The following is a 27,171-nucleotide window of genomic DNA, read 5'->3' as shown; positions in this document are numbered from 1 at the left end:
TCAGAGGGGGATGTGTCAGTAAGGGGAGAAGAGAATTGGCCCGTGGGTGGTGCGGATGGGCCCAGGAGCAGGTCTCAGGATGGCGTGGCTGAGAGGCGGGCCTTGCAATAGATGATGGTGATGGTGTGGATGGGGCGCAGGAGCTGCTGCACGGAGAGCCAGCTGGTTCGAGGAAGCTGCAGCGGCCATTGCTGCAGCAACAGCCAAGGGGTTGGGCAACAGCCCTGCACCCAAAGCTTTGGTGAGATCCTTTGAGAAGGTCAAAGAAGACTAAAAAAAGAAAGGGGTGAACAGGGAGACACAACACAAGAGAGAGAGGGGGATAAAATGATTAGTTCCAGAAGGTCAACAGATGGATGTGAAAACAGATATAGAACTTCCTTTCCAGACTTTTTTTGAACTGTCATGATGCCGATTTTGAGTTCAACTGAGTTAATATTTTCATGAGGAGAACACAACTAAAAACAGAACAACTGGCAAGCTTTTGTAGGGATCATTCTAAGGTCTTACAGGCCTCATGTCCTAGATTAACACTATCTGATCTGTGGATCTCAGGTTTGTTGACTGTGTCTTAAGAGGAGTCAAAGTTCAACTGAAACTTGAAAGGTTACCGTCAGATCAGCTCCCCTGTGCTTCTTGTGTCGACTGAGGAGGGGGTTAGGCTTGCCTGCCATACCGTCCCGGTGCCTTCGACTTGATATGTGCTGAAAGGAAGGAACACAAATGATTCACACTTTCAGGCAAACAGTTAAACACTAACCATGGACACTCACTAGACACACACAAAATAGCATGGACAAAAACAAAAAAGAAATAACAAATAAACAAAAAAGAAGGATTAGTTCCATAAATAAACAATTACTGTTGGAAGAAATGGCACATGCGCTCACAAATTTCTTGTTAGCGTAAAAGAGTGATCTTAAGATTTTTAATTCCAAATTATTTTCTGTGTAAAGTAGTAATATTTTTATAATACAAACATCCATACATAACTTCCTCCCACCTGTTTGAGTTGCAGTTCAGAGTTGACCCGCACATTGCAGATCTCACAGTGGAAGGTTCGTTCCTGAGTGTTAGGGTCCACCGGCCCCCCTCCCTGCTCTCCACTGGGCTTAGGGCCCAGACGAGGATATGCCTTAATAGGGCCCAGCCCGCTCCGTGCCTCCAAGATAGTTTTGTGTTTGGTACCTGCAGGAAAACAGACACACACAGAAGCACAAACACAGGTCAGCAATACCAATAATCAAGATGAAATTACATATTTAGAGGCTAATAGAATAGAATGAAATAATACAGTGGAGATGAATCACTATTTATAACATATGAGTCATGCTGCCTCCATCTGTCTGAACTGAAATGAGTCTGGACAGCATTTCTCTGCAGCTTAAAGCGCTGATGGAGAAACAGTGACAGTGACAAATCTCTGGCCATGAAAGAAAGAAACATGAACCAGTGGCTTTACTCTCGACAAAATCTCAACATACATAATATAAACAGAGCTGAATACTGTATGAAGTTGTAGTGCTGTGCTCTTACCACTAGGGGGCTGCAGTTAGACAGCTGTACATCTGGTGATCTCGAGAATGAACTAAAAGCCCTCCTTTATGTTTATATCACAGTAAGAAATTGATCATGTTTATTTCAGTCCATATGGTATGCATGGTATGCATTATGATAAATTATATCAACACATGTGACAGTGTCTGACCACTGAACCCTCACTGTCAGTAATTTTGACTGTAAATGTCAATGTTTGGAAATTTAAGGGCATGTTTTTATGAGAAGCAGGTTTTGTCTGGTCTCACGATGGATTCTGAAGTCACACATTTGTTGTGCTATGAGAGCACAACACAGTACTTTTTACTGTTTCACAAAGTACGAATGTGATGAACTAGAAAAGATCACTGTTAAGTCAAAATTGGAACAAATAAATGAGTACAATATATTTTTAAGATTTGATTCTGAATGAGGTTCATGCTGTATTACCAAAGATATGGTCCACAGGATAACAGTCACTGGTGGTGAGGCATCAAAATAGTGACTTGTTTTATGATGCAGGACAATTTCTAGTAACCTTTGTATAAAACATCCATACACATAGCAGATGTATTAAAGACATGTGCAGCCATGTGTATAAATAGTTATGATCTGGATGGTGTAGCATAAGTCTGGATAAGGTAAAGATTTGTTGGTGATAAGAGTTGGCATCATAAGCTTTGGCTATAGTCAACACCTTTTCAGTAAACATTGTCATCATTTGTGCATAATGGGTAAGGAGGATATATTATGTTTTCAGTAGACATACATCAGTATTGACTATGCATAGTGTTTTTATTTCTATTGTTTTCTTCCCAGTTTTCTTTCTTTTGTTGTTTTGTCTCATATTTTAATAGACTGAAAAAACGATCAAATCAATCAATTTCTTGGACACAGAGTAAGACCAAGTAATAACAGAGTTAGTGGTCTGATACTCCAGAGAATCCAGCAAGAAAAAAAAGATAATTTAAAAGAGATTCTTAACTCTCAAACTTTTATGTTCAATGTTTTTCTAAATGTGGGCAAATCCAACTTCGTGTGAATGAATTTGCAAAGAAGACCACATACTGGGAGGTGCTGTTGCATATTACTTTACCTTTCAAGAGGTCCAAAGGGTGTGTCAGAATAGTTTATCATTAAATAATAACACATTTTATTCCTGGCTGGAAAGTTATAGTTATGCCCCCCATAGACCAAACCACACCCCACAGCCCCCACCCACTTATTGTAGTGACTCTGCAATCAAAGTAAAGCATCCCACTGTCACTGGCTCTGAATTTAAGTCACTCTGAAATCCCTTTATAGAAGAGAGAGAAATTGTGGGGATGGAGGCTGTTACCTTCACTGGGGAAGAAGGGGCTGGAATGTGCTCTTAGGGTGTCTGTTTCTGCCTTTCTTCTATTTTAGTCTGACAATGGATGGCCCAGTGATTTTTTTTTGTCTGGAAGGTTGACTCAGTGTAAATCAACACACAAGCAGACAAGCCACATTTGAAAACACAAAAATAGACAATGGCTTTGACAGGAAACTGTTACATAAATGTTGAAATAACATTACATACAAATTATTCTTTCCCTGGTTCCCTTTTTTCTGCTATTTATTCTGTGCCAAACACACTGCTCATGTGTTGGTGTCTGCACGGCATATGCTTTCATGTTTGAACTCTGCTAACATGCACAGTTTTGTTTTTGAGAATGTGCGGGGTGATTACTTCCAGATCATTTCCCCTAGAGTTCAACTGTTTCAACTCTTAGTCATACGGGGGTTGAACTTTGGAGCCAACAAACAGGCTGTGACCACGTGTCATGGACCATGTTTATTATTTAGTGTGTGTGTGTGTATGTGTGTGTGTGTGTGTGTGTGTGTGTGTGTGTGTGTGTGTGTGTGTGTGTGTGTGTGTGTGTGTGTGTGTTATTATTATTCTATTTATTATGATCTATTTATTATTCTAATTTTGTACTGACGTGCATATACATAGTACTGTAAACAGGAAATGTGTTTGTAGACTGATTAACTGTTGGTTTGTTTTAGAATTATAACCTATTAATCAGAGTACATTATAGCATGATTTCTGAGAGTCTGACAGAAGTGAATCTAACCATAATAGTGGCAGTGATTGCACTTTATTGATTAATACTTTATCCAAAATGAAGACATATTTGTTAGCCAATTTCATGTCTGGCTGACCAGGCTGTATCACACATTATTCAGGGAAAGTGGAATACAGTTAAACTGATTTGAAGTCTCTCACTGTGTGTTATGTCTCTGTCTGTCAATAAACGTCTCTGTTCTAGGTTTTCTTTATGAACAGTATAAGTAAGGGAGTCAATGAACCTTGTGAGCTCAAATTACCAGAATAAAGAAGATACAAACTGTCCTCAAAAGGGAAATAAGGTCACAGGGACAGCTAAGTTAGGGCATAAAGGATTAAAGCATTTGGAGCCCTGATAAATTGTTGTCATGTGTGAAAGCTGTCTGACAGAATGATGAGGCTGGAATTGTAGTGAGCTCACACACATAACACTCTATTTTTACTTTATTTTTCTACTTAAAGCCCTCATGCAGTCTTAACCATCCTCCTCTGCAACTTTTTCAAGGGGAAGGCTTCAGGCTATGGGGAATGTTTTTATGCTGTGTGCTGCAAATGGCAAGACAAATCATGAATCTTTGAGTGAAGGAGAGCTGTCTTAAATAGTTATGTCTTTTGTGAGTGAAGAAGTAGTGGGAAGGGGAGCGAGTATGTTGTCAGTGGGAAAGAACAGGCACACACAGGTGAGGCACCTTGACAGAGTTCCTGAAACCAGGAGATCAGTGCTTGGTTACAGAGGTCATTCCTATCAATGTCAAACAGATCAGTTATCTGCTGATCAGTGTTCCTGTCACTACCCTCTGATGAGTCGCCTTAAACCTGAAACACGTAGCACTTTTTTTTTCAGTCAAATTAATGAATTGGGACAGGAGCTCTAACTAGTGTAAAATTGTTTTTAATATTTGGTATACTCTTCTTGTGTGTGAATAACTTTGAGATACCTTAAATTAAAATAAAGAATGTCAGTTTTTGTTAATAATGCATATGATTCAACACAGTTCATAAAAAGAGCTATACTGTGCTAAACACCTGGTATTATCTGTAATAGGTCATTAAAATATAATCAATTTAATGGTGCAGTGTGTGTAGAATTGAGTGGCATCTTGCGGAACAGACTTGTCAGAAATGGAATATAATATTCATAGGTGTATTTATTTAGTATTTAATCAACTGGCAATAACAATTGGTGTTTTCTTTACCTTAGAATTTCTTGTATTAACCAGACCGATTTTGGATTTTGCTCAGTAAACCCAACCTGATTCTTGATTTTACATTGTCCAGCAATTTATTCAATTGACAAGCATGGCATTTTTTCACACTTTTAGAGTAATCATAAAATTATAAGAGGCTATCACAACATCTTGCAGTAAGTACTTAAATGTTTTTTTGACTAAATCCTCCTGGCACACAGGATGAATGTTTTCAGTATAAATGACAGCAGTGTGGTTTGTGGTTTAAACAGAGTCCAGTTTTTGTTGAACAGGTTAAGGATCAACTCAAACTTAATCAACAGCAAATTCAAGGGGAATGACATCATGTGGTATGACTGGTAGCAATTTATGGAACATACAGCAACATCAACATATTAGACCTCATAGATTAACTCACCTTTGTTGTGAGCCTCCAGTTGTGACAAGGAATTGACAGCCACTTTGCACAATGAGCAGTACAGCAACTTCTTAGCCTTGTCCTCCTCTGTCTCTGGATTGGACGGGCTGCTGGAGGCCTGAGGGCCAGTGGCTCCTGAAACTGGGGGTACAGATCCAGGCTGCTCTGAGATGGCGCTGCCACTGCTGCAGCTTGGGGAGGAGGAGGAAGGGGGGATCAGGGGAGGAGTGGGCGTTGGCAGGAGGGGGCATACTGAGGGTACAGGGGAGTCCATGGGTGGGGTAGGCGGGGTGGCCAGAGGGGGAAGCGGCCCTGGGGCCAGCAGGGGCCCGTTTAACTGTGACAGAGGCCGTGTTTCATCTGCAAAAAGAGAGAGAGAGACAAAGTAAAAATAAATTAAATTTTAAAAGCAGTGGCCAAAAATTAAATAACTCATATTGTAGCCCAAAAAGTGCATAACTCGTAAAATAAAGTGTTTTACTACTAATTTCATTGACTTTGTGGTGAAGTAAAGTCGCCTGAAAAAGCCTCTCTGCAATGAAACCACATCACTAACCACACCCAGTTAAGTGTGGAGAACACAGTATGGGTAGTAGATCAGACAAACCAACATAAAGCACTTTTCATTTCCTATAGGCTTTAAGTGATTAAAAACAGTTCCCTTTCATTTAAAGTATAAAGTGAATCAGAGGAAGCAAATGTATGTCCCCTGTGTGTATAAGGATGGGAACGTGTTTAACATGTTTCCAGGCTGTTTGAAGTGTTTGAGCCAATCTTTCACTGATGTGGTCTCATGCTATTGAAATGTTTCCACAGTAAGACATAGGAAACACACACCTCAACTTGTACATTTTTTGACTCTTCCCCAAACACCTGTTCACCTGTTTTTTTTGGCTGGGTTGAAGCAAATCGGAACTTGTCTTGTCACAGGGCATGACATGAAGTCTAAAGAAAATATCATTAAGTGAGTCCTCCTCTCATTCTGTGCTCACTTTTCTCTCCACTCCCACTTAGTTCTCTTATTTTTGAATCATGTGTTCGAATCTAAAGGGGGTTTTCAACAGAGAAAATGTTTATACATACATTTACAGACACATGTTTCTGGTCAGTAACTTCCATACGCCATGCCTTTGGTATTCACTAAGCAATGGGTGTTGGCTGAATAGAGACCCCCTAAATTTGGGTGGAGCATTCACTCCCCCTGCCCCCATCCCATCAGCAGGGACCCATCAGGCCCGTCTCCAAACTCCACAGGATGTAGCGCCAAAGGCTGAGCATGGAAAAGCCCCACTAGATTACAGTATTAGAGGGATAATAATGGGGTATTTCTGGGAAGATAACAAATATTGACTTTAACTACTAAATGTCCTTTTAATGATTCCCACGGATGTCATTTTGTCACATGACATGAGTCAATAGGGTCTGTGATATATACATTTATGTTTTTATCCCATCCTGTAAGTCTTATAATTTGTGCATTATGTAAAAGGTAACTACATAGCTGGTCTGGCCACTCCATTGCATCATCTCTGATGAAGATGCCATAAGTGCTTTCCATTCCATTGCTTTCCAAGATCAAAACTCTTTCTCTTTCCATTTTGGAAGTTTCCAGTTGCAGCTGCTGGCAGCACAGAGCCTTTGACAAACAGATGTTTTGTTAAAAAAGAGGATCAAAAAATATTCCTCTCTCTGAGTCTATATGGCATTGATGAGTCCATAAACCAGGACTGGATCAAAGTGCTCTGTGTAAGTGCTCTTTGGAGAGGTTTGTGACTCATTATGTGCCTACTTTGCAAAAGCATTGACCAAGCTGGTTAAGCTGATTGCAGTGCTTGTACATGCAGGTGCAGGTGGGCAGAATGCTAGAGAAGCAAAAACAGTTCTCTCGAATGTTGTTGTAGTTTGCCCACACAGGCATGTACACATGACTTCAATGCAAAACTGAAAGACAATCCAGAATCCACAGCACCCATAACATGTGGTTTGAGTTAAAATCAAGTCAGGAAGAAGAGAGGTGGTCGGCCAAATAGCAATAATCCATGATGGCCTGGAGATCTGCCATACCAAACCATCCAGTCAGTTTCACCTCATACCACAGTGAATGCCTCCCACACGCATCCCCCTTAGAACAAGTTCAACTTGAGGCTAATCCCTCAGGGCCTTCCAAGGCCCAGGAATTCTGTCTCACCAACCAAAAAGCATGAATCTCACTGAATTTTAAAGTGTTTCTTTTTGTCATATTTACCTAAAACTAAAATGAACAAAATGAAAGATTCATTCCAGATTTGATATTCTCTCAGAGTAGCTATACTTTCTGCCTGTCTTGAGAATCTGCCTGTCAAAGCTAAGAATATGCTATAAGTCTAATTAAACATTGATAAGGCGGTTAACTGACCTCCTTCCCTGCTAGCTGGCCTCCTAGCTGAACAGAAGAAGGTATTATTCCTTGGGAGAGGTCAGCAGAGGGAGATAACTCAGTCCAGATGCTTCACACTGTAGTCTGGTGTGTCTGTGTTGCCTTAATCCACTTCAGGAAATTATAACTATGTATAATATGCAGTCCGTGGGGAGAGGATGTGTTGATAAAGTCATTGGATTTAATACAAACTCATTTAAAATTCACACCAAAAGAACTTCCGTTATTTGCAGCAAGAGTCAAATTTCCTCCTCATTCCTCATGTGTGAAACTCTAGCTAGTCTGTGATGGCTTCATGGAAATACAAAAAATATATGATTGTCAAACTAGTGTGGAAGTGCCTGTGTAAAAAATGTACCTCATTGTTCACAGAATGCAAGTGATCCCACAGGGTTGAGAGCCAAACAATAAGTAAGCTTTTTGTTGTTATTGAAAATAAAAGCAGAATAACTTTATTGGTGTAATGAATCCTGTGCGTAGGTGGAAAAATATGCAGTGATGTGCACATGTTCTGTTCATTTTAAATGTAAAATGAACTCTGTGTAATTTAAGATAAATAGATTACAGAGGCATGTGTTATTGTAAGTTAGAAGCCAACAATGCAGTTTCAGCATAGGATGAGGCATAGGATTGAGGTATTGTCTATGTGTGGGTATGACATGTTGTAGGCAGTGTTTTTGTGTGTGTTGGTGTGTGTGATATGGGTATGGGTTAGGTAGGATGATTCTGTCTGTCACCAAAGCTCCATTCTTAATGATTAATGACAAACGAAACCCAATGCTAGCTTTGTGAGAGCCAAACCTCATTCATAATGCAGTTGGGTGCCTTTTTCCCCAGTCTGGCTTGCATCCGAACTCTGAGTCACACACACACACACACAAACACTCACATACATGCAAACTATACTTTACAGAAACTGTTGTTGGTTATTTCTGATATGAATTTCATCAAATAGAGAAAACAAAATGGTGAATTACCCAAAAAATATAACTCCAAGACCACCATCAAATAACAAAGAGCATGAAAAGCATATTAAGCCTGTGTAACTCAATACTATAGTCACTTCATAGCCATGCAACCCGAGCCCTCACATGAAAGTCATTTGTTTAATTGACCTTGGGTGTGTGTGCACCTGTGAGTATTTGTGTGGACTTAAGAGCGCTATAATATCAGGTTGGTTTTAACAGGGCCCTTCATTAGAGTGGGAGTGTCAGACAGCAGAGGGATAAAGAAGACGTGAAGGATGAAGAGGGGGAGGAGCAGTGTTCCTCTCTGAGAAAACAGCTGCCTCTCCATCGCCTGCAGGCCGAGCCAAACCCTCAGCTCACCATGCCAAATCCCCCAAAGCCAAGGGCCTCCTGTTTTGGGGCAACCACAAACTCTTTGAGGGTTGTAAAACCTGTGACCTGCTCTGATAGCTGTAAGGTTAAGGAACCAGTAGTATTAAAACAGAAAACTATAACTGACCTTTAGCTGTTTTAGCCAATAGCAAGGTCTTAATGTGTGCTGTTTATGGCCATCTTTGTTGACTGCATTTGATATGCTAATGAGAAATGATGCATTATAAAAGAGAAGGTCATCATACTGATACTAGACTGTACTACGACTGCATTGTGTGTGAATGTCTCAGAAGCTTGTGAAAAAGCCTAAAACCCCACAACAACAAACAGACCTTTCACAGGAAAAAACACTAAACATCAACAAATGCTGCTTTGTGTTGTAAGGGAAGTACAGTGTAGGAAACCTTCTACTTGTCCATCTGTGTGCTCATATGGGTCTGACCATGTTGTTTGTGTACGTGTGCATTAGTGTGTGCATATATTATGTGTATAGACCAGTGTGTCTTCGTCATTTTCAGAGAAACTGCCCCATGCTAAGCTCCACGGCCAAAATATCAGTGTACATCCTTTAGACACTGTTTTCCCAGTTGAAACACTGCACAGCTGCTTGCTCCCAAAGATCTGTTCCCCTACCATGAAGCAGTGGGACAGGACCACACTGGGAACACACAGACTCACACACACACACACAGAACATGGCCACTTCTGGGGACATTACATAGACTTACATTCATTTCCTGGATACGTATCCTAAACCTAAATATCAGCACTAATTGCATAACCCTTATCCTAACCTTAACCACTGACCCAAAAATCTTTTTCTCAATTGGGGACTATTGTTCCAAATTAGTCAATCCATTCCCAATAAACTGGTCCTAAGTCTGAAATTTGTCCCCAGAAGTAGCCTATTACAGACCACATACACACACACATAAGCAAGCAGGCAGGAAAACCAGGAAGAGACAAGGTTCCAGGGTCACGAGAAATAGGCTTGGATGGAAAAAGGCATTCTTTCACATGTTACTACTTTCGGATCTCAATCATGGCAGGCTCTCCATGCTCTTGAAGTCTCACTGATGGCGAATTGCCTGGAGCTGATCTCAGATCCCCCATGAGAGAGGGAGAGTTAAACAGACTGACCTCTTACTACTCAGGGTTCAGCTACAGAAAAAAAACCTTCTATTTTCAAGTGGTGTTATTCTTACGTATACAAAAGAGTTAAATACAGTGAAATGCTGAGCAATATTTTGGCCTCTATTGGACCTGAGTTTCATTTTTTCATTCATCATGTTTGCTCTGTGCCCTCCCGTCCATAAGGTGGAAATGTCTGGTAAACACTTAGCTACAGAAACCTTTGTAAATGTCACCAAAACACGGCTGATCTATTCATTGCCTTGTGTTTGATCCAAGGACAGAATGGTGACACTGAGGGAATGGAAAATTCTGGGTAGAGAAAAGAGAAGGGCAGAGGTGCCCAGCACACAGCCTCTGAGTTGCAGCTCGAAATAGGAAGATGAGCAACAGATTAAGAGAGAAAGTCATACTAAGACAACAGAGACTTGAATATAGATGCTGCTAAAGAAAGAACTTGCAATATCTTGATCATGCCCTGCATCCTTATTAACTAATAAACTGTCAACCTTTCATTAAAGTCAGCTCAGCTGTACCATCTCTGTCCTTTCAGATGTTGACTTTGAATCTGGTCCATCATCCTCCTTAATGGTGTCATCTATATTTATATATTAATATATCATATGTTTTCTTTATCGGTATTAGCACTAATCACTAACAGCCTAAACCCAGGCGACATGTTGTATTTTCTTAACTTTTCGATAACTTGCTTAGTGCAAAGACACAAATAGACATATGCACACCACAGTGGGCTTCCTTGAAAAGATGCCAAGAAACTGCCATGTTACTAGGCCATGTGTATGCCAACTCACCTGCTCACAGTCTAAATTAATGTATAGCAAACCGGTTTATATTGCACAGCTGAATAATAAATTGCTGTGGTTAGACTGGACTAATACTGTGGATTGTCTCTGTCACAATAATGATGCCTCTACTTTAATCAACCTGTCACTCAGACACTTGGCGTCTGATTTCCATGTTGGTTAGTCTACTCTTCTCTGTTCTATCAATATTTCCCTAAATTAAAACAAATCAAATCTATAATGTAATCTGATGATGCAAGAGTATCTTTCAAGACAGTGAACTATTCTCACAATCTGTATTCTCTTCATGGAGGCAATATTTCCAGTTGTAAATATTTTCACTTTTATGAGAAGCAGATACTGTAGAGTGTAATGAACTGAAGCAGTCAATAGTGGTTGCAAGGAATACATACTATATATTTGGTTAACTTCTCATTTCTCAATCATATAAAATGGGGTCAGACTCTTTTTGTTTTTAGTTTAACTTTCCTATCAACCTGCTTAATTTCAGTCATCTGATCATTGGCTGTTTTCATCAAGTGCTAGTCAAAACTTACTAACTGTGGCTGCATTCAGCCTGATTTGGACCCACTGCTTTGAAGTTAAGGCTCAATCAAATTTCCTAATCTAATTTAATGTGTCCAGGGTTACAGATAGAAACACACTGCTTCATCTGTGTCACACTGTTATTGTCATTAAAATATGTTTTCCTCATCTCAAAATGAAGCAGATTATAGTCCTGACATTTAAAAGTTTTGTACAGCCACAAATCTTTTATGAAACAAACATCCCTGTATTCAACATTTATGCTCTCTTTATGATAAACACTACTGTGTTGTTTCAGAGGTTTCTGGAATTGCATTGTTAGCCATAAGCTGTGCTGCAGCCAAATCAGACCACACAGAGAGCTGAGATGACCACAAGAAGAGCAACACACTGCAAAGCTGCTGTGAATAGATGCATTTGTTATTTTATTTGCATATTTTCCATTTAATTTTCCAGAAAAAGCATAAGCCCCTAACCATCCTGCATGGCAGTGATTATTGCTACAACAAAACAAAAAAAAACACTTATTCTGTTTTTCTTCCTGGTACTGAGAATATGTTCTGCTCTCTCACCCTGTTTGCTGGGCTCACTGTCAGGGGCAGTACCAGGGGCTCCTGGCGGAGATGGGGAGGTGGTGGGGGGCACAGTATGAGGCTTGTCCCCGTCCTGAGGACGACTTTTAGAGGTCTCGATGCCTTTGACTCTCCTGGCATGGCGGTTTCCTTTGTAGTGGGCCTCTGCCTGGCTCTACAGGAGAAAGCAGAAAATATAATCATGTTTATGCTGTAAATGAAAACCAATGGCAGGTGAATAAAACATTGCAGGGTGAATTAGACTCGTTGTGACAACCACACATGCATGGATGTTATTATGATAGAATGCTATTCAATATACACTTGGGACTGAAGCCACAGGCAGCAGGCAGGCACAGTAGATAGTTTGGCAAGCATGGGAACAAATAGAGGCAATGATGCAGTGATGCAGTGAAAGAGATATCTGAGAACTAGACCTGGCTGTCCCGTACAGTATGTCCCTCAGTTATCTTACATGTCATTATTTCCAAGTCAGGTTTTCAAATTAACTATAAATTATCTTACAATATACTTAGACCAGCAGTTGTGTCTGGATCATCTGTTTACATACACTGGACATAACTACTCAGCTCAAAGTTTTGACTATCACCCTAACAGTATTTGGCTCCAGCTTTCATTACTACAGCCATGCTGACTGACATGCCATGGGGAGTTGAACTCAGGGTCAATGGCATGCCATACTATCTGCCTGGAGCACCCATAAACCCCACCCTGACACTGCCATCCTTCCTGCAACACACACATTATTACAGTACACATCATCGAAGGGTGGCTGGCATTCGTGGGTTCTTACAACACAAATACTGTCATTGCCTTCAGCTGCTCTTGGATCATCGAAATTGCTTGCTTGTGGAGTGGTCAAAATCTTAATATATATGCTACCAGACAGCAAAGACCCTGCCCATAATATCCCATTGTATAGATAAAGTAGGGATGTGGATTTTGAGTCAGGAGGTTCCCAAGAACTGAAGATCATCCTGCATTCAAAAATGCAGCAGAGATTTATTACAGAACTACTAGTGTTCCCAATCTCCCATTGAAAGGCTAGCTACTAGTTAATGTGTTTGTTCAGAGACTAAACAAAAGAGGTTAGTCATTCATCAGGAGACTACCAGGACACTGGGGAGTCTTTCCTAGTCTGTGTATCTTTGTGTGTCTGCACGATGGTATGTGAGTCTGGAACAACATGGTGGATGAGATGTGGGGTTGCTATACTGAGCTGTTACCAGTCGTCTAGCTTCACAGTGTGGTGACTGTGTGATGAAAACACAGACAGACAGACAGACAGACATACAGACACACGCAAACGCACACGCACACGCACACACACACACACACACACACACACACACACACACACACTGGTGGGCAGGGGGCATTCATGCAACTTTATTTGACATCTGTTCCTCCTGTATTTGTCTCCCCTCCATCATTGTTTAAGCACCCCTCAATTGAAAACACAAATAGACTTGGCTGATATAGCCACATCATGTCAATAGCTCCCTCTATCTAAACAAGTATGTAGAGTGAGCAGATGTGCCATGTGCTGCATTGGGAAAATAATATTTTTATCAAGGGGCCAATGATGAAGATAATTATTAAGTGGCTGGATTACAGTAGATGCCAGGCAGAGACATGGTCTTGAAGAACAGCTGACAGCTGCCATAAGCGCTGAAAGGCTTAGAGAATTTGACAGACACTTAGGACATCACACTGACCATAGGCTCAGGAGAGGGATAGATTTGCTTGACAAAGGAGGCAGTGGGTGATGAGTAATGTTGCTGAGCCCAGTTGTGTATGTTCACTGTATGGCATGCAGGACGTGAGCTGGCACGGTAAATCAGCGGCAGTGGCTGTAGTGATAGAGAAGATCACATGTTTCTTGTGAATCATGATGACAAATGACTGAATATAGCAGAACCTCTGTAACTATACACTGTCAGAGGGGTCTTACGGAGCTGCTCTAGCAAAGCCAGCAGATCAAGGTGGAGAGAGCTGTGTGTGTGTGGGGGGGGGGGGGGGGGGGGCATGAAGGCATGAAGGGAGATAGATAAGTATGTGGCTGTGCATGGTTGAAGTGGCCCCAGAGGTTTTCTTAACCTCTCCCACCAAGCCATGGGGATCAACTGCCAAGCAGCTGAGTGTCATTGTGAGGTCCTCAAGAGTGAGAGAGGAAAGAGAATGAAGGGACGATTGGAGAAATGGTCCCTAGCCAGGGAACTACAAGACAAGGAAAGTGATGTAAAGAGCTGGACTGTTGATGAAATATAGGAGACAAAAGTCTCAGAGAAAGAAAAACCTGCACCACATCAGCCTGGGATGCCTGTGTTTCATTATGCAGAGGGTTCAAACTGAACAACTGCTTTCCAGCATGGCTGACATTCTGAAGGAAAAGCTGTGATGTTACAGCATGGTTACAGCTGCATCTCCAGATGAGACAAAGTAAAAATGAGGACGAAATAAGAGGAAGTTAAAAGTGAGACAAAAAATAGATAGACTGGGACAATAAACAAGTACTGTAGCAAACAGAGTGGGGGAGGGAAGGGGGTGAACAAAAGAGAGAGAACAGTGAAGGGGAGAAGAAGAGGCAGAAAATAAGGGATACTTATCAGCCAAGTCCTGCTGCAGCAGCAGCTATGACGTTGGTCAATGCAGCGCGACAGAGCCTGTGATGTCACTAATGCAGTACACCACCAAGGTTATTCTGCATAAACTACCATTTAACACCTCACACCAACACATGATGCAGGGACAGCAGGACACACACCCTCCTCCCACCCTATCCTACTCTCCCATCCTTCCCCTCCAAGTCTCCTCTCTCCCTCTTTCCCAAGATGCATCAGGGCTGTCAGCGCCAGACACTAATCCCTGCCCTTGACGAATGCATCTTATAATAACTAGTGGCAGGCAATTTTGGGCATTTCCACACTGTAAATAATGCAGTATGAGAGAGGAAGACAGATAGAATAGGAGGGAGAACGTTTCTGAGCGAGAGACAGGCAATAAAAGAGAGAGGCACACAGAGAAAGATCAAATGGGACGAATGAATGATGGCAAATTGATGCATGAAATGAGAGGAGCGTGGCGTGGGAGCAGGAAGGCAAGACTGGATCCTTTGAAGACACACACATTGATCAAGACATTTCATCGGAAGCCCCCAATGCTTTCTTTGACCCATGCAACCCCATCAACTCACAGATGACAGATACAGAAAAAGAAATGTCAATATCAAGGGCAAAATTATCTTTTTTTTCCTGAAGACAGAGCCCAAATAGGAAAAATTAGACTAGGAATGTAGCCCAGGATCCTTCAAAGTATTTTTTAAATCCATGAAATATTCATCCTGACTTGATGTTATGTAAATGAGAACAGTGTGGGTGGGGAGTCATTCTATGGCAATACAGTGGACAGTTTTTCTCCAGCCAAGCTTAGTAGGACAGCACAAACCATACAAAGGCTGCTGCAAGTTGGACATTACTGATATACTGCAGTGTGTGCTTTTTCTTGTTTACACTGAAAGTGACAATGACAGCAGAGAGGTAGTGTAGTCCTGCATATTAGAACACTGAGGATTCATATGTGTTTGTGTATGTGTGTGTGTGTTTATGCTTTATTTGACAGGAGCCAGGACATAAGTCATGGCTGCTGTGGGTGTCACCTATTGTTACTTCTCACATATACACACAAATATATATGATTTTCACTGGGAAGACCAAGTGCTCATGAAATGCACACACAGTATCTTGAGTCACGGTGAGGACGAAACATCACAAGTTCTGATGACAGCTATCAAAAATAATTCTCTGAGACGTTTACATGTACTGTAGGTTACTGCCTAATATGCTGGTATTGTTGCTGTAAACAATATTCCTCCAACCACTTTGCACATGTTTTCTAGTCCAAAAGCTGTGTCTTGCATGATTATATTCAATACAGTTTTGGTTAAATTTCAGGCATATAATGGCAAAAATACACACTAGTGCCAGTGACTGAGCACTTCCTTTGAAACTTTGTCTTCTCATTTTAGCTGTCACCATAAAGAACCATTTAGTTAAATATTTATATTCTTGAAATTCTTCACAGTTTTACTGTATATCCTAACTTTATCTAACTAGACATATCTTTACCTAAAGAGCTACTATTTGATCGCTAGATATGGCCCTAAAAGTATTTCATCATATAAATATCTCTGCCCGTTTCCTGTTTTGTATGAAGATATGTGAGAGAGACCTCTGAAAAGAGCAGGCTCAAGATTACAGCCTTGCATCTCCCTGACCACATGGAAACCATGATTGTAGACCTGAGAAGTATATATAGCACCGGTCCACTCCTTAATGTTGTGTATTGTAGATGGATATACGCCCTGGCCCCGAAGTCTGCACCACTGAATAGGGAGAATCACAGCCAAATTATACACTGCACATGACATTTGGCACTGATGCTGTCATGTGTCTATCCTATTACTTTACAAAGAAGAGTAAGCACCACTAGACATAAAATACTTCCATATGATTTTTGTTTTCATTAATTTGTCATCAGTCTTGTTGCCTGTGGGTGTAACATGCCATTAAACTCCCATTATGAGTTTAGATATAAACTACACTATATGGACCAACTGTTGCTAAAATTAATTGATGGAATTATACAAAAGCATGAAAAAGACGGGACATACTGCAGTTAAGTTAGTTCTTAAAACATTCTTAGTTCATGACATGTTAATATGACATTCATTTCCCCCATATTCATGATATCAATCAAGGTTTGTCAGTGTTGATGTGCAACAAAAAATCCCTGAAAAAGAAGGCAATATTTCTCACTCCCAGCTTTAGCAGCAGCACTTCAGGCTTTGTGCTGCACTGACTGTTGCTTCTACTCTCACTGTCTTGAAACAAATTAAATTCCTGAGGGGTCACAACTGCCAAAACAAACCCCCAACAAATGTATCACATCCTCTGTGTCAATATCTGCTCTCAGGGGAGCAAACAGAATAAAGCGCCTTCCAAACACATTCCTAAGGAAAATATGCATTAGGTGAATGGTGTATAAACAGTAAAATACAGTATACTTAATGCAACTTGGGCAATGGAGTCATCGTAAGAGATGGGGGAAGAGAAATACTGTGTATGTCCTGTACCTCTGAGTTGAAGCGGATCTGGCAGACGTTACAGGAGATGACTGGCCGCTTGGTCTTGACCAGTGGAACTCCAAAGGTGTGATTGATTACGGCCTTCTGCACCGGATCCATCTGCCAGAGAGAATGACAGGGGAGGACACAGAGAAAAAGAGAGAAAATAGAGATCTGTAAGCTATAATTCATACTCTACTGTTCTATGCAGCCGATGTCCTGGCGCTAGGTTGACACACCAGTCCATCATAATAGCATGAGGAGTGAATGTGCTACGTCTTCTACCTCTGATTGTCGAGGCCAATGTGAAGTAGAGAGAATCTAAATCTAATTCTAATCTAAAAGTCTAATTAACCACATGCAGGGGTAGACAAGGTGCAAAGACAAGAGTGTATACAGTATTTATCTTGTATACTACTGAGTTTTTACTGTATGTCTGTGATCATGCTCAGCAAATGGTCAATAGTGTTGACAATGTGTTGCTACAACTGAGACACCAGTTTCATCCTCTGGAAGCTCAGGCTTTTGATCCTGACCAGGTTGTAGTTTCTGTCCCTGTGCTAATTGTTTCAGCTGGGATGTCCATCATCGAAGTGGTGCGGTGGTGTTAAGCACCCTGTATAAATTTAACTGACTCGATTTAGCACCAATGTGTCGATGGCTAAGCCCCCCACTTAAACTCTGTCCCAGACACAAACAACGCTGCCTATACGGATCTAAAAGGGGTCCATTCCCATTATTTATCTATGTTTGAAGCTGAATTTATCTAGTGATCATTGTTAATTGACCTTAGCATTAGCCTGGAGTCAGTGGCTGGTGTGGATTTCTACCACAGACAATTGTCTGGTACCATGTCTGCAGCTAAAGTAGACAAAATGTAAGATGATAGGGCACTGGATGGGTATGCAAAAGGAATGAAGAGAAACAAAAGTCCTGGGCTGAAGTACAAAATGGATATGTGTGTGTTTTGAATTCATAAGTCAGTGAGGGAATGTTCCAGAGAGTCCTCCAAGTCTGATGCAAGCCTGTTCATTTGGAGAGGTTGACAGACTCTAAATGACCCAATTTGGCTCATCACTGCGTTTAATTTGGCTAATCACCAGGCTTCCCCTTAAGCTATCTTACACCCAGAGCCATGGTCTCATCTAATATACAAATGGCTCAAGACTTTGCCCTGAAGACTGACAGACAGAAAAGAGAATATTCTCATAACTCAAGCACAAACAATTTGAATTTCTGCGCGAGGCTTGTTACTCAGCAACTCCAAAGAAACAACGTAAACAGAAAGAAAGAAATGTGGAGGAGGCCAGAGACATTTAGCTGGGTGACAGTACAAAAACACACCATCTGGAAGGGCAAAAGAGTGGGAGAGGAAGATTAATTGAGACAGTCAGATAAAGAGAGGGAGGGAGAAATGAGGGTGAGAGAGACCAGAGTGAGAGAATGAGGCCCCGGCCGGACATCCTCACATCGCACATTCTTATCTCATTTGGCTCTCTTTCCCATACTCTATGTTCCATGACTCCCTCTATTTCTCTCCCCAGAAACAGCCTAAAGTGGACTCTGCTGCTGCTGCTGCTGCTGCTGCTGTGCATTCAGATGGATAGAGAGGGAGGGTAGATAATGAGCAATGACGTTGGTGGATGATAACTGTCTGAACAACTACATCAATAGCTCAGCAGTGACTATGCATTAGGCAGCTGAAGCCAAAAACATAAGACAGGGACTGCAATGAAACATCAATTCATAACATTTTTATCAACTCCTTCCAAATGCTACCAAAACTCCAACATTACAAGCAAATATTACTGAACAGTTGTGAATTAAATATTATATGTGGGTGTCCAGGCTGTGACCCATCGTTGCCCCTCTGGAGAAAATTTAACAAGAGCCGAACACACCCAGTGGATTTACTGTACACATGAATCATGGGTTTCTCCCCAAGCACTCAGTCGAGTGCTCAGGGTGTGGGTCAGCTATGATCTATCCAGTTGATTCAGCTGTTAAAAACATTGTCCAGCTGCCAACAAGCCTTTTTGGAGGGCTGCTCATATGGCCTCTTACCCAAATGCTCTCCAAAACATGTCCTCATGAAAGAGGAGCAAAGTATTGTGATGTAACTGAGGAGGGATTTTCCGAAACTTAACTCAGTCACTCTGACCAATTTTGAGAAACTCAGGGACTGTATTTAAAATGGGCCGTGTTTCCTGCATTAGTAATACAAATCAGTTATCAATTATCAATAAAAAAAATACATCTCGTTTAATAATGGCAAACTGAGAGAGCTTTGTAAAGTTTGATGTCAGTTGGAGTATGGGGCTGTGCTGAGTGCTCTGGCAGATGTAAATAAACCACACAGACCACTGACTTCAGCATCACTCAGCAGTCATGTCAACAGCTTCACAGGGCCTTAGGACCCAAACGCACTGATGCCTTTTGTTACCACAGAACAGCCTCTGAACAGCCTTTGGGAGAAATCGACCAGAGTGCAACCTGACTGGTCAAACATGGGCAATGGTAGTCTAAAAGTCAGAGAAGCTAGCTTGTGACTGGAAAGTCATCGGTTCAATCCTCCAGACAGGTCAAACCTAGGTGAGGATAGTGACATTGAGGTGCCCTTGACCAAGGACCCTTATCCCAACTGCTGCAGTGGCCAGTAAACCAGACTGTGTTGTACTGGACAACTTCCATGCGTGAATGTGATAAGGGCATTCTTGAAAAAGAGAACATTGCTCTCAGTGAAACTTCCCCCTGATTAAATAAAGGTAAAAATATACCTCCGAGGACTGCATTAAGTCATGCACCAACAACCTCTTTTGTCATCTTTTTTTTCCTTCTTTTTTACAGTTTAATTTCTCCTCTCTTTATGTTTCATTCTTCCTCCAGTGTGTTTGATCAATGCCCTGCAACAAAATGTTTGGAAGTGTTGTAATTCCAGCAACAAGGAATGCACTGCTCTGTGAATCTCAGTGGGACCACTCTGGCAGTCACAGTATAGTCTGCACTGAGGCAGATAAAAACAGCCTTTGAAGCACAAGTTCTGCAGTAGTTTTGAGCTGTGCCCAGATTAAGCCACAGTTGGGTGAGAAACAGAAAATGGCGAAAACCTCCAACCATTCCAAGCAGTTAGGCACTCACCTTTTTCTCCTCTGTGTCTGTAGAAGCTTGGAGCTGCATTGTTCCTCCTATGTGTGTGCCGGCAGAAGTGTGAGTTTGGGTCTCAGCATGTGCAAAATTGAGAGTGTGTATTACACTGTCCTCACTCATTCAGCCTCCTAGTTGGTTGTCAAAGCTGAACATAAACTAACTCACTAAGAAACTATGATGCATTGCTAGCTAATATTTCTTTGATTGTCCTTTTGGCACACTCTGCTTCTCTTTGAGATGCTGCAAGAGAAGAAGGAAGTGTCTGCCGTAAGAATTTTCTCAAATCTCTCAGTTACTCTCTTTTTTTTCACTGACACATCACCTAACAAGTGCCTGTCCCTTTTGTTCAGCCTCCTCCTTCTCTCCTCTAAGCTGCTTTCTCTCTCTGCCTCATGCTTCCCTGTAGTGCATTTCCCTCACTCTGCTTTCCAGTTTTCTCCTCCCCTTCTTGCTCTCTCTCTCTCTCTCGCTCTCTCTCCTTCTCTCTCCCTCTCTGGAACAAACTACCAGCAGAACTGAAATCAGCCCCAACTGTGAACATTTTTAAATCCAGGTTAAAAACACTTCTCTTCTCCTGTGCTTATGATTGAGCTCTTTTAAAGCAATTTACATTTGAATCTTTCATTTGCACCTCTATCTTTTAATGATTTTAAAGCAAATTTAAAGGATTATTTTATGCTATTTAATGCTCTATTCTAGCATTTTATTTCTCTCTTTCTATTTTTCTGTACTTTGTTTATATTATTAGTGTGGGGGTTGAGGGTTAATTGTATGTTTTAATGTTTCTTAAATTGCGTGTTTTTCTGTTTTATGTAAAGCACATTGAGTTGCCATTGATTATGAAATGCGCTATATAAATAAAACTGCCTTGCCTTGCCTTCCCTTGCCTTGCCTTGCCTTGCCTCTCTCTCCCCTTTCTTCATGCATACTTGATCTGTCCAGATGAAGCCAGGATTGTGTATCCAACTCTCCTTCTGCTTGATTCTCCCCCTCTTCCCTATGTTCACATCATCTATCAAATGTCACCATCAGCTGCTTGAGCTTTTGACTTAGGGTTGGCGAAAGGCATATGCTAGATAGGCAGTCACTTAGAGCTCCATCTTCTGGTCTGCACTGGTTGCCCTCGAGGACAAAATAAATTCAATATATAAATTAATGAATACATTTTTAAAATCCTCATGTTGTGAAAGAAAGAAAGAAAGAAAGAAAGAAAGAAAGAAAGAAAGAAAGAAAGAAAGAAAGAAAGAAAGAAAGAAAGAAAGAAAGAAAGAAAGAAAGAAAGAAAGAAAGAAAGAAAGAAAGAAAGAAAGAAATACACTTTGCCTGGACTTGTACTGTAAAACGGGGGATGGGTGTAGTGATATAATGACCTTTAAGAGGGTTGCTAACAAATGAAGGGCTATGGATATGGGACACTGACCACCAAAATGCTTCGAGGACGTGAAGTCAACAATCACTAAGGACACCTGCTTAAAATATTATGATCCAAACACACACTTAACCGTTGAAGAAGATGTGTAACAGAGAGGCCCAGGCATAGCTTTGGTGCAGAACAACAGACTCATTGCTTTTGGCCTGAAAACACTAACGGACTGCCAATGGAGATACAGTAACATAGAACATGAAATGCTTGCCATGCAGCGTTATCGCACCTACCTGAAAAGTCACTCCTCTCTATAACAGCTGACAAACTGCTTATCACCATGTGCAAAACCACTGCATACTGAACCACTACAACTCCAGCACATTCTAATAAAGACACAACTGGCTTGGAAACCAAAATGGTTGTGGCAGATACTCTCAGCTGGTTACCAAAACCTTGAAAACCAAGCTGACATTGAGCACATCAATGGAATAGATGAAGAAACTGAGGATCCAGAGTTGCACACCGTCCATAAAGAAACTGCCAAGGACCTCAGGCTCAATGCACTGAAGGAACTGATTCACCAAGGATGGCCAGACAGTATAATAGACCTGCCAAAAGACCTGGATGCTTTCTGGGCCTTTAGGGATGAACTTGCAGTGGAATAAGAGGTCAAACTCAAGGGTAGACAGGTACTCATTCCAGATTCCATGACAGATGGTATCCTGAATCAAGGCAGTGAGAAAACACATCGCATTGTAAGAGAAAGTTTATTTTGGACAAAGATGAATGATGACATCAAAAGACTTTGCAGATCTTGCAATCCCGAAAGAACCTCTCCACCCAAACAACATACACAATGGAAGTCTCTAGCGTCAAAATCAATTGACATCAGTGCTTGCTGACTGTGGACAGATATTCCAAATATTCAGTTGTGTCTGGCCAAGCAGTCACACAAAAAATACAAATATATCTATTTGGGTGCTCTAATGAAATAGTAACAGACAATGGACCACAGTACATAGGGCAAGCCTTCAAAAAGTTTGCAACAGACTAGGGAATCAAAACACATTACAAGGTCACTACTTGAAATGTAACAGGTTCGTCGAAAGGCATGTGCAACACATCAACTCAATTGTTAAGAAAACCATGAGACACAGGGGTTATTTACAGAAAGCATTACTGCAAGTCAGAGCAACACCTATCAATAGTAAGCTACTGTCACCTACAGAATAGATCTTTGGAAGACCCATTACCACCCTGTTGCTGAGTCGAGCAGACCCAGGCAAGGAGGGGCATTGGTTGCAACAGAGAACAGCAGACATGAAAGAGCATCATGATCACAGCACTCGCAGAGAACTACCTCCACTCTGCCCTGGACCGCATGTGACTGTACATAGTACATAGACATTTCATTTCTAGTAGGTAGCTAACTAAGTAGCAATAAAGCTAGGCATAACCTAACTAGTTTGGACATAAAGTCATAACAAAGGCAAGAGGTCAATCAACAGTCAAAGATAGAGTTCCATCGTCTGTGTTACCAAATGCATTAGCTTAAGCACAGGTGCATAAGCCCATTGGCATCTTAGCACATCGTATTAAATGTGATCGATATTGAAATATCATATCAATAAATTAGGTATCTATTTGATTACTGTTTTGCAAAATGGTGTCTTAACATTATAATAATATCATAATTCTGTGTCATTTTATGATTTGCACCTACCCTAGGGACATGTGTAACTATTTAGTTGTTACTTATAGAGTTAGCACAATTTACAAATAATTTACACTAGGCTAAGCTTGAACATATACACAGCTGGTACAATAGGCAGCAGTTGTTTGTCCTGCTCTGCAGCTACATGTTTTTGCTTGTAATAGTTGATATCAATCCTATAACAGCGCAGATGCTGTCAGGAAAATATCTACAGAAGCCCCCAGCTGCTGGAAAGGGGATATTTGATCTCCTATCTTCACCACTCTCTGAAGCATAGCGTAGGGGGGCAGCACCAAATCCTAACCTTACCTAGAGCACCAAAATGGCTAGAGCTGGCCCTGATTTGCCTCAACAAAACCCCTCTAACCACACAAGAAAGCAGAATACTGTTCCTCTCTGTTTTTTTGCAGAGCTAATATAACCTCATGAGCAACGGGACAATGCATACTCTAAATTGTTACGATTTTGATTGAACAGCCTCAATCGAGACCCATTGAGGAAACAGGTATGATGAAATGTCAGTCAATTATTCTGGTTGTGAAGTAAGACCCATACTATTAGAGAGTGAGCTGTTTATAAGGAGAGCGAGAGAGATGAAAGGAAGACGGACAGCAGGTGAGACTCTACACGTCTGCACACGGCTGTGCATGATTAGACACCTTCATTGGAACTCCCTGACTTTTCAGCCTTAGCAAGTCCACATCAGGGCAGGCGGCTTGGCTGAGATTTGTGTGTGTGTGTGCGTGCATGTGTGCACTTGCATCAGGACCAGCTGCTGCAGATAAATAATTCAGCCTTGTCACTGTCTAGAGGCACATTGGGTGAGACAGGCAGGTAGAGGACAAATCACATTAGAGGACCATTAAAGCTGTATATGGCTTTATGAGAGGCCATTCCTCCACCATGGGGCTAATAACCCTCAATATGAAGTAGAGTCTCATTAAGACTGTACAAACTCAGCACAGATCACTTATTAAAATAGACTGATAGAATAACTAGCTCCCAGCTTAGTGCATGGACATTTCTCATTGTTATTGCTGCTATAATGCTGTCTTCATTGAAATATTCTGCATGTCCATATTCATCATAGTGTGTTGATACAGAACGATACTAGGAAGCATCTAAAGACACTGGAAATGATACTCTCCTAGTTCAAACTCCATTCATACACAGTTATGTGAAATAAACAAGACCCACACAGAATGTGATTCTCTGATTGTGTAAATATTCTTCCACCTAAAACCCAAATAGGCCATAAAATATAGTCAGTGATGTAAACAAAGCTGTAAACACTTACTTTCTTACTCAAGGTGCTTGTGTATACAGTAAATGGACTCAACTACACATTTCTAAATAAATCATGAAAAAAATTCTGGGAAAGCTGAGGGTTCATGGCGTCCTTTGTAATGAAACATTAAGAAAGTGCCCTCATTACAACATTTTTGTTTTGCATCTTTACATCTTGAAAATGCTTATAATACATATATACATAAATGTATATCATAAGCAGATATATCATAGGCATATACAATCCGCAGATAAAAGACTATGCACTACACTTCAGGGAGCACAATACCAACTAGAGTATCAGGGTGAGTGTGTCAGTCAGTCATTTCTCCATTTTTTTTAATCTAATGATGTACAGGCTTTCAAGTACCTTCTAAGTATATACTCCCATGTTTATTGGAGCTTTAAGGTCAGACTGTCCTCCAAGCCTCTCCTATGGCCCCATCTCCTGGCCACAGGCATGTAAAACACTGTGGTTGTGTGGCTTGCAGTCATCAGCGGCAGCTGCTATTAACATTCACTGTGTCCCTGTGGGCCTTCAGAAATAGTTAACGTTCAAAGTGGAGGATGGAGGGCTGAATGTTACAGAATGAAAAGAAGGATTCAGAGGGAGTGTTGCTGAGGCAGCAGGACAGAATGAAGAATTATATCAGGGCTATGCTAACAGATGCAGGAGTGGAAACAGAGAGCCTGCATAATTTCAGCATCTCTATTAATCCATGTCTGCTGGGCACACTGCTGTTTTAACATCAGTGAGAAAGCTCCCACTTATGTCATGGCCCATAGAGGGCTATTAAAATGACTATCATTAAAATGTGTTTAACAGTGTCTGGACTCCTGTTACTATCCCGGTAGTATTGTACATGGTCAGAGCACATGCTAGATATTTCCAATTAGTGACAAGAGACTGCTGTGTTGCCCCTTTGCAGCCAATGACAAATGCAGTAACTCTCATCCAGGAATAGCATTGCCCTACATAAAGCACACACAAAGTTCACTGATTTTACATATTGCTGATGAGAAATGTGTTGACATTCCCTAATGGAATCTGGAGGAGCAGGCGGCACATTATGCTGAGTTGGTGAAATGCTAAATGTCTCTACGGTCTAATCTAAATGATAAGATGTTAGTCAGAGCCTGGGGAAACAAGAAGATCCCTCTCAGTTAAAATAAATACCACATCAAACAAACTGTGGTGTTTGAAGTACGCAGCTATAAGGATGGCCTTGGACTTGCTCTTTAATTCTTAGGTCTTTGATTTAAGGATGGGACAGAATTGATAGTTCTTAATGTGTAGCAGCAATTAAACAATTTTAAGATACACGCTTAAAACTCCTAGAGTTTGTGGAGAGACAGTTTCCTCGTGTGTTTTCCTTACGGCACTATTTGAGTTGAACGACTGCAGTGTGTGTGTCTGTGTCTGCATCAACTCTCACCGCGTTGAAGTTGTGGAAGAGGCTCATGCTGTGTGGAGGAGGAGCGGTCTCCATGGGAAACTGCAGAAAAGGCTTCATGTCCAGGTGGGGCTGGATCATTGTTGGGGTCCGCAAGAACGTCGGCACCGCCGCCCCTGCCCGGTTTATGCCTCCTACATAGAAAAAAACAGCAAAAAATAAGACATATTCTTATATATATATATTTACACACACAAATACACACACACATATCCCATTGCCTTTTGAGATTAATGTGATAGTTTTGGTTACAGTATGTACCCTGTGCTGGTATTAAATACTTTTGTTAATATACTTTGATAAAGTGTAACGCAAAATGTGTAGTTTATTACAGATTTTGTATTGATGATTCCTGGAATGTGCCACTATATTCCAATAAGAGCAATGAGTCATAATTGCACTGCAAAAGCAATTATTTTTCTGCAGAAGCAAGAAAGCGATGTGGCATCCCAGTGGAAAATGCAATCACTAATTTGTGAGAAAAAACAGCTTGAACTGGATGATCAAATGATTGTTGTGGACAGACATTCAGTTTTTCGTGACAAGTTGACAAGACTGAAGCTCCAAAGTGCAGCAACACTGCTGTGCACAAACACTGTAATACAGAGGGTTTTGAGGGCTTTGTAGAATTTACATCACCGAAGCCTTTCATTATACTAAAACATTCACATCAAATGAAGCAGGAATGCCACTGAAAAGAAAAGAATGCCACAGAGGCAGTGGGGATCCCTCTTATCCACCTGCCTGCCAGTCTACTTTCCTCTCCTCTCCTGGGAAACATCTGCAGCTTGATGATAATGAGTTTCATCTCAGCGTGTGTTGCTTTATGTCATCTTGACTCGTGCAAAAGGAGTTGGATCACTTGGTTGTGTCTAATTATGGAATGAATGAATCATAGACTCTGATTCCTCTACTTAGGTCCGACACATGCTCCCTGGCTTTGACTGTATCCAACATGCTGTTTGAGTGGATTTTAACAGACTCGAAAAAAGCAGTCACTTATGAACATACTCTAT

At 41.1% G+C, this 27,171-nt stretch overlaps 1 protein-coding gene across 2 annotated transcripts; it reads right to left on the bottom strand.

Moving 5' to 3' along the window:
• Nucleotides 1-26,251, bottom strand: znf385a (zinc finger protein 385A). Of its 2 annotated transcripts, XM_053317807.1 has the most exons (7): nt 26,138-26,251; nt 17,197-17,307; nt 12,042-12,216; nt 5,234-5,593; nt 1,004-1,188; nt 612-704; nt 1-270 (listed from the first exon to the last, which is right to left on the bottom strand). In XM_053317807.1, exons 1-7 carry the CDS (start codon nt 26,234-26,236, stop codon nt 16-18), a joined length of 1,278 nt encoding a protein of 425 aa, XP_053173782.1. In that variant the 5' UTR covers nt 26,237-26,251; the 3' UTR covers nt 1-15. The 2 variants fall into 2 exon arrangements, with proteins under 2 accessions (XP_053173782.1, XP_053173783.1); XM_053317808.1 differs by lacking the exon at nt 5,234-5,593.
• Nucleotides 26,252-27,171: the final 920 nt, after the last annotated feature.

The sequence above is a fragment of the Scomber japonicus genome, chromosome 4, assembly GCF_027409825.1.
Source record: "Scomber japonicus isolate fScoJap1 chromosome 4, fScoJap1.pri, whole genome shotgun sequence".
NCBI classification, from domain to species: domain Eukaryota; kingdom Metazoa; phylum Chordata; class Actinopteri; order Scombriformes; family Scombridae; genus Scomber; species Scomber japonicus.
The sequence above is the reverse complement of the archived record's forward strand: the minus strand, read 5'-3'. Positions and strand labels throughout refer to the sequence as shown.

Bases quoted from the DNA above. Each gene is read 5' to 3' on its own strand.
- znf385a (XM_053317807.1), bottom strand. From the start codon at position 26,236: ATGATCCAGCCCCACCTGGACATGAAGCCTTTTCTGCAGTTTCCCATG. The intron at 705-1,003 runs GTGGGAGGAAGT...CCTTCCTTTCAG, and splicing joins CTGAACTGCAACTCAAACAG to CACATATCAAGTCGAAGGCA. The intron at 271-611 runs GTAACCTTTCAA...TTCTTTTTTTAG, and splicing joins ACAGGGGAGCTGATCTGACG to TCTTCTTTGACCTTCTCAAA.